Source organism: Fukomys damarensis, unplaced genomic scaffold, assembly GCF_012274545.1.
Source record: "Fukomys damarensis isolate Sample0158 unplaced genomic scaffold, DMR_v1.0_HiC HiC_scaffold_12, whole genome shotgun sequence".
In the NCBI taxonomy this organism is placed as follows: Eukaryota; Metazoa; Chordata; class Mammalia; order Rodentia; family Bathyergidae; genus Fukomys; species Fukomys damarensis.
The window spans coordinates 57,475,798-57,483,803 of NW_022900924.1; the positions used below are offsets into that span (position 1 = coordinate 57,475,798).

General features: G+C 60.1%; 1 protein-coding gene across 1 annotated transcript in view; it reads right to left on the bottom strand.

The window, feature by feature from the left end:
- Positions 1-1,411: 1,411 nt before the first annotated feature.
- The window catches only part of Zbtb47 (zinc finger and BTB domain containing 47), a 7,956-nt gene continuing 1,361 nt past the window's right edge, over positions 1,412-8,006 (bottom strand). The window contains exons 3-8 of the mRNA XM_033762711.1: positions 7,785-8,005; positions 6,635-6,782; positions 5,861-5,976; positions 5,458-5,602; positions 3,144-5,367; positions 1,412-1,798 (exon numbers count right to left, since the gene is read on the bottom strand). Of these exons, the coding sequence (XP_033618602.1) occupies positions 5,105-5,367; positions 5,458-5,602; positions 5,861-5,976; positions 6,635-6,782; positions 7,785-8,005 (893 nt within the window). The 3' untranslated portion in view covers positions 1,412-1,798; positions 3,144-5,104. The remainder of the gene's footprint in view (positions 1,799-3,143; positions 5,368-5,457; positions 5,603-5,860; positions 5,977-6,634; positions 6,783-7,784; position 8,006) is intronic.

Genomic DNA, 8,006 nt, shown 5'->3' on the forward strand with positions numbered 1-8,006 from the left:
TTTTGATAAGGTCTGCTAAAGGTGTGTTGATTTTATTTAATCTTTCAAAGAACCAACTCTTTGATTCAGTGATTCTTTGTATTTTTTTTAGTCTCCATTGCACTAATTTCTGCTCTGATTTTTATAATCTCATGTGAGCTTTGGGCTTGACTTGCTTTTCTTTTTCTAGAAGGTTGAGGTTTGACATTGGGTTATTTGAGCCTGCTCTATTTTTCTGATATGGGAATTCACTGCTGTAAATTTCCTTCGTAGGACTGCTTTCACTGCATCCCATAAGTTCCGATATGTTGTACTGCCATTATTGTTTAATTGTAGACATTGTCTAATTTCTTCTTTAATTTCATCTACGACCCACTGGTTGTTCAGGAGGGTGTTATTTAATTTCCATTTTTTATGATGTTCTTGTGTTTTCTTTTGCTATTGATTTCCAGTTTCAGTGCAGTATGGTCTGATAATATGCATGAGATTATTTCATTTTCTTTTTTGCATTTACTTAAGCATATTCTACGAGCTACTCTGTGGTCTGTTTTAGAGACTATTCCATGTGCACCTAAGAATGTGTATTCTGATGTTGCGGGTGGGACACTCTACTAAGCCCATTTGTTCAAAAGTTTGGTTTAATTCTAGTATTTCATTGTTGATTTTTTTGTCTAGTTGATCTATTTGTGACAGTGGGGTATTGAGGTTTCCCATTACAGCTGTGTTAGTGCTTATGAGGCTTTTCAGGTCTGTTAATATTTTTTAAATGGTTAATGTTATAGAATGTGTATTCAATAAGAAAAATTGCAAAACAGTGAAAGGTAAGTTGGCAGCTAGGACAACCCTATGCAGGAGGATTCAGGGCTCCTGTTCTTCAAGCCAGGGGAGTTCCTGTGACAGTGACGTTTGGACCTAGAGGGTGCCCCTGGCACTGTCTCAGCCCCACAGCTGGGTCAGATGCATCGTCCTGCCTTCTCTTCCCTGCTGGGTGTGGTGGTGTTTGCTAGAGAAACAGCACATGTAGGGTATAAATCCAGAGGGGGTTTTGTTAGGAAATGGTTTCTGCGATGATGGAAGCTGAGAATCCCTGCATCCTGCCATCTGCAAGCCAGGCACCAGGGGAAGCCACTGGGGTGTTCTGGCCTAGTCCAGAGCCTGAGTCCCAGAGGAACTGGGGCTCTGACGGTGGAGAACCATGAAGTCTGACGTCCACCAGCAGGAGGAAGATGGCGAATCCACACCTCCTCTGCCTTTTGGTCCTCTCTGAGACCTCAGTGGATTGCATGATGCCTAAGGCCACTTCAGTGGAATCATCTTTACCCAGTCCGCCAGCACAAACGCTAGTCTCCTGGAAACGCCGTCACAGACACCCAGAGACTGCCGTCCCCACTGTGTGGCCTTCCTGAAGCAGGCGGGTTGACATCCAGAATGAACCATCGCACCGGCTGCAATGTGTACATGCGTTTTATTAGTTTCCATTCCTTCTGCCATTCTCGTCTCATAAAGCGTCTGGGGCGGGGGGTGTCACGCTTAGGGTCAGCACATCATTCCAAACAGTGACACAGGGTGGACAATGCTTTGGGGGAGGACCAGTGCGTCCTCACTTCTGGGAGGAATGTCGTTCTCCAGAGCACGGTGCTGTCTGGGCCTGGATGGTGGCCGGTGTCCAGGACAGTCTGTGGCACCCAGCAGCCCAGGATGGGCAGTAGTGAGTTCTGCCAGTCACAGCGGACAGTTGTAACGTGGGGCCAGATCTGTCAGTCAGGTGTACCACACAAGAGGAGCACAGGGAAGCTGCCACCACTCAGACTCCAGTGCTCTGTGGGGGTGCAGAGGGTGTTAGTTTGGGGTACAGCAGAGGGAGCTTCCTGGGTTCAGGCTTTGCACCCTTAGTTCTCAGCTAGCTACCTGGCAGCTACACCACTGGGCCAGGCCCTGCAGGGTCGTTTAGGTTGATCCTGGCTGCAGAGCCTGGATCTTGAGTCTCTGGGGTTTGCCTGAAGTTTTATCAGCGCCTTCTCATTAAGTTGCTTTCCCCTTGGGTTAGCTGTAGTGGCTCTGTGTTTGCAACTGAATAGGCCTGTTTCTGAATGTCACAGTGTGCCCAGCTGTGAGCTGTGTGAAGGAGGGGTGTGGCATTGCGCAGTGATTAGGGAGCATGGCCTTGGGATCTGCAGACCCGGGTTCCAGTCCTGGCTTGACTCCTGTCCCCCACATGCACTGGCTTTCCTTCTCGGGGTGTCAGAAGCTGGTGGGGTGCAGAGTGGCTGTCAGGGTCCCACGTGGAGGTGACAGTGGCCTGGGGACAGCTCTGAGTGCAGGGCTCTCTGGAGCCCTCTCTCTAGCTGCACTGAGAGGGCAAGGAGCTAAGACAGCCAGGGGTGGGGGCCCACCCTCTCCCACCCTCTCCCACCCTCCTGGGCCTAGGCTGTGGAGGCCAAGTAGGCTCCTCCCAGCCAGCACAAAGCCTGGAGACACCACGCTTGCTCCTCATGGCTGCCCTGTGGGACTTCTGCAGGCAGCGCCCAGCCTGCATGTGGGCAGCCAGGTCCCTGTGGACTCAGGGCCGGGCACTGGCCAGCGGGCTAGCACCCACCAGGACTCTCGGGACTGTGAGCCACAGTCGGGTGCATTTCCACACCCTCCTGAGGTGGGGCCTGCTGTGGAGCTTGGTGGGCAAACTCCAGGCAGAGCATCACGTCACGCGGCCCACCTCCAGCAGCGGAGCCCCAGAGCCACCAGCAAAGCCACTGGGACCAAGCCTCAGCCGAGCCCAGTGCCAGCCCAACCCACCTCACACCAACCACAGCTCTGGAAAGCCCAGTGCTGAGCACGTGGGAACCCCCACGCAGGAGCCCCGATCTCCTGTGGGCACTGCCACCGGGGCTGAGTCTGGCAGCCCAAGAGGTCTCTTTCTGGCTCCCTGAAGCCCCCTCCGCTCATGGGAGGGGCTGATGCCCGTGGGTCCTTGTGAGGTCTGCACGCCTCCAGCCCCAGCCACTGGGTTTCTCGCTGCCCGTGTTCAGGGCAGCAGGAGGCAGTGAAGAGGCGAAGGGACGGGACTGCTGCGGCATTTACTCCCTCCCTCTTCTCATTCACACTGTGCTGTCCCGAACCTGGGGCAGCGGGCACCCGCACTGGCCAGACACCAAGGGTCGCCTCACCTGGGCCCGGCCTCTGCTCTTCTCGGTGTTGTGCAGGGCCCCGTGGAAGCCGGACTGGCCATACTCCGGAGGCCCCATCACCAGCCAGGGCAGCTGGCCCAGACTCCAGGCCAGGGCTGGCACACGTGACTGGACAGGACGACCACACCCCTCGCCCCAGCTCTGGAAAGCAGGTGTGATGCCTGTGTCCCTCACTCCAGTAATGTGCCCACTAATTTCTTTAAAGGAATTGTGAGAGCGTCCAACAACCCCACCCACAGTGCAGTGAGTCTCCATTATTGCTTCCAGCAGGGCGGCCCAGCTGGGAAGGAGCCGGAGGTGAGATTCGCACCAGGGACAGAGCCTCCCAGGAGGGCGGCTGCCTACTCAGTGGCCGTCCCGACTGCCCAGTGGCCTGGACCCCTTTCGGGGTGTGCAGGGGAACGGGAGCCCAGCCCCCACACCCACCCTGGCCTCTGCTTGCTGAAGTGTGTCCTGACAGACCTGGGACCCCACACAGGCTGCCCAGCCCCCAGGGGAGACCCTGGTGCCGGGGATGGGCTGGGGAAGCCTCAGGGTTGCTGCCTGCAGCCCATGAAGGGAGGTCAGACTTTTGGGGGAAAGAGCTCTAAAGCCGCAGGCACTGAGGCCGAGGTTTGAAATAGCAGGAGGGGAGGGGACCCTGAGGACAGAAGCCTGGAGAAAAGGGGTGCGGAGAAGGCGGGAAGACCTGTCCTGGAGCCTGAGGATGCAGGAATCCCGGCTTTGGGATCAGGGGCCATGGGGCCACAGGGTCACCTTCCTCTCTCCAGGTACCTAGGGATGTGTCTGCAGCTTCAGAGCACCCAGGCCAGGAGGCTGCCGGCACCAGATCCCACCCCAACCCTGGAAAACCACCAGCACCGTGTAGCTTGGCACTTGTCTTCAAATCACTCAGGTACCTTGGGCCTGCCCATATCTGTAGAGAATAAAGTGCTTCATTTATTGATGATTAAAATGTCCCCAGCCCTCTGCCCCAGTGCTGCAGGCCTCCAGGGGTTCTGAGGGGTTCTGGGCCCCAGGCCCAGGCCTCTTCCCACACCAGCCATGCTTGGAAGGTGCGGGGGGCAGAGGCGGGGTGTAAGGTGCAGAGTATAACAAACAAAACTGCATGAACACGGTAGGAAGAGCTTAACTAGGAGACGTGTAGCTTATAGAACCTCCTCGCTCATTTTCAAGGCAGGAATGAAGACGTTAAATGACAACAGAAGAGGTTATCCTATTAGTGCTGGCCTCCAGGCGCAGCCCTGGACGCAGGCTGGACTCCACCGCCCCTGGGTCCCGGACATGCAGTTCCCTCACAGGCAGGCAGGGCCGCGGACACTGCCCCTCCCCGAGGAGGCCCAGGAGGGACGGGCGGATGGGGGCGCTGGAGAGCTGAGGCGCAGACACACAGACTGCACGTCTCCTGGCGTGGGGTACAGCCAGGGTGGCTGGTGAAGGCCAGGTGCTGTGAGCCGGCAGCCTGGCCCGCCCCACTGTAGCACCGAGGAACCCTAAAAGGCTGGCCTGAGCTTCCCCTGGGCCCTGCCCCTGAGGTGCACCTTCGCAGCCCGGCCGCACTGGGGGAGTCCCCCATCGGCTCTCCGCCAGCTGGCAGGAGTGTCAGGGAGCGGGCCAACCCCTGGGGGGCCAGCCCCTATTGCCCCACTCGCAGAGCTGGGTCTGCAGTCCTGGCCCCTGGCCACTCCTGGCCCCGCAGTCCCAGGGTCCAACGTGAGCTCTGCCTCAGTGCCCACACCCTCCAGCCGGCCCGCATCCCCTCCAGTGGGGCTACAACCAGGAAGTGGGTAAGTCTGCCCCGGGCCCGTCTCCCCCACCCTGCAGCCAACAGCACCCCTCACCTGGAGGGCTGCTGCCGACTCCTTCCTCTACCTTGGCTTGCAAAAATAAAAATTAAACAGAGGAGTCGCGGCTTCCGGGAGTGGGGCGGAGGTGCGGTCTCAGTGGTGCGTGCCAGGCCCTGCGGGGAAGGGCGGCGCGCCGAGCCCCCCGAGCCCCCCGGGCTGTGCGGAGGTGGGGGCGGGCAGGCTCACGCGGAAGCACTTCTCCTTGTGCGCCTTGAGCATGTTGGAGAAGCGGAAGCGCTGGCCGCACACGTCGCACGGGTAGGGCTTCTCGCCGGTGTGCGTGCGCCGGTGCCGCTTCATGTTGGGCCGGCTGGTGAAGCTCTTGCCGCAGATCTCGCAGATGTAGGGCTTCTCGCCTGCGGGCGGGGTGCGAGGCATGTGGGGCTCTTGCCTCGCGCCCCAGGGCTGCAGGGGGAGGCGGAGGGGTGGGCAGCCACAGCACTCACCCGTGTGCGTCTTCATGTGCTCGTCGAAGTACTGCTTCATGTTGAAGTCCTTGCCGCACCACTGGCACATGAACTGCTTGTGGCCGATGTGGATGCTCATGTGGGAGCGCAGCTGGTACTTGTACTGGAAGCGCTCACTGCAGTTCTGGGGTCGGGGGTTTGGGGTCGGGTCAGGACCGGAGTGAAGGCACAGGGATGGGGGTTAAGGCCACGGATGGTTAGGGTTGGGGGCTCCATCAAGTGAGCTGGAGGTCAGGGGGAGGGGATTAGGGGCCAGGGTTGGGGCCCAGGACAGGCCGCAGGCAGCAGAGGTCCCGGGGCAGAGGCTTTCTGCTCCTGGCCTCCTGTCCCCACCTCAGTCCCCCAAGCTCCTCGGCACCTGCCGGCAGGTGGGCGGGCTTACCTCGCAGCGGAAGGGCTTCTCCCCGGAGTGCTGCAGCGAGTGCACCTTGAGAGACATACTCCGCTTGAAGGACTTGCCGCAGGTCTCACAGGTGAACGGCATGTCCTTGGTGTGGGCTGCGGGTGGGCACCACAGCCATCAGAGCTGCTCGGCGCCCGCCCGCACACCCGGGGCCCAGACCCGATCGGGGAAGCCCAGGGACACAGCCTGCACTGGGTGCAGGCCTGCATTGGTGCAGCTCCTGGGCTGCTGTGGCAGACAGCCCTGAGGGCTCAGCTGTTCGGCAGCAGCTGCGCCCCCACCTATGGTTGGGAGGCTCCGCAGAGGCTGGGGAGGCCTGCAAGACAGGCAAGAGCCTGCCACCCTGGGGCAGGGGACCTGGCGTACCCAGCATGGTTCCGGTAGCAGCTCATACGGAAGGGGGAGGGGCGATGCTGTCCTCCCAGCAAGTGGGGGGCGGCCTGGCTACCCCTCTGTGGAGCCCTGGCCTGGGGAAGGGGAGGCATAGAACACCAGGCAACCAACCAGGCCACCAGTAGTGTGGGCATCTGCCCAGGGCCTCCTGTACCCTGGAGTGACCCTGCAGCCTTGAGGGCTGGAAGGGAGAACCAGAGGCACAGAGCAGGCCCACCTTCGCTCAGGCGTGTTGCCCTGGTCCCAGGGCCTGGCCAGTCCCCCACCTCCACCCCAGCCCAAAGGGACCTTGCTGCCCCGGACACAGCTTCCCATCTGTCTCCTGCATGCACCGCCCACAGCTGCCTGGCCCCGACTCACCCACCATGTGCTTGCGCACATGTGCCATGGTGTAGAACTTCTTCTCACAGATCTCACAGGAGAACTTCTTCTCCGCGTAGCCGTGCACGATCTTGTTGTGCTCGTGAAGGGACCACAGTTTCTTGAAGGCTTTCCCACATGTCACACACTGCAGGGCAAGATGACCACGTGACCCCAAAGAAACCACTGCCTCGCTCTGGCCTCAGTCTCCCTAAGGGTGCTGCGGAGGCCCCTGACTGCCACAGAGCTGGGGACGGTGACTCGGGTGGTTCTGGCTCTTTCCCTGGCCTCGCCTCGCTTCTCCACACAGGGTGCACAGAGCCCGCCCTAGACAAGTCCATGGGGCAGGCACTGTGGACAATGTAGACAGCCCCAGGACGGCTCCAGGGCGGCTGGCTGAGGACAGCAGGGTGGGGGGAGGGCGTGTAGGCTTCTGCAGTCCCCTCGTCCGGCCAGGCCCTGCAGGATACCCCAGGGAGCCAGAGCCAGGCCTGGCCTGCACAGACTGGGTCAGGGCACCAAGGCCGAAAGTATGGGGCTCTGCCCCTTCAGGTGTGTCGCAGGCAGAAACAGAGAGCAGCCTAGGGGAGACAGCAGGAAACAGGTGCAGTATGGGATAGGAGACTGGGCCCTCCCAGGGAACGTGGGGTGCGGTGGTGAGCAATTCGTTCAGGCAATTAGCACCCACCCACCTGCACCTTTCCCTCTGCTCCTGGGCCAGAGAAGGGTAAAGGCCCTGAGGGCCCCAGCTGGCCCTGTGCCACCGACACCCCAGGAACCAGGCTGGCACTGTGCTTCACTGGCCCAAAGCAGGGAGCCAAACCAGCTCCTCCACTCTTCCCAAGTCTCCTCCAGTCCCTTGCCTCCTGGCATCTCCGAGGAGCGGAATGCAGGTGGTTCTCCTGCTGGGCCGCCCCTGCTCTGCACAACGCTTGTGGGGAACGAGGTGACTCCCCCACTGGGTAGACCCTGCCCCTCCTTTGATGGACTTCGGTGTAGCACGTGGCCTGCGACGCTGCTGTACAAGGTGGCACTTCCAGCCATGCCCGGGCCTGCTTCCTGCATTCCCACCCCACCCTTCTGGCCAAGGGCACAAGGCCCGGGCCTCTGTGCGCGTCGGTTCTCTCCCCCAGGACCGAGCAGCGCCCACCTGGATGTTGCGCTCGCAGTCCGTCTGCCGGTGCAGCACCAGCTCACTCTCCAGCAGGAAGCGCTTGCCGCACTGGTCGCAGATCTGCATGCGGCTGTGAGTCACGTTCATGTGCTTCTCCAGGTACCAGCGGTTGTTGAAGACCCGGGGGCACTTCTGGCACGGGTGGTGCTGCTTCTCCTCCAGCTTCACCTTGGCGCCCAGCCCATCTGTGGCTGATGG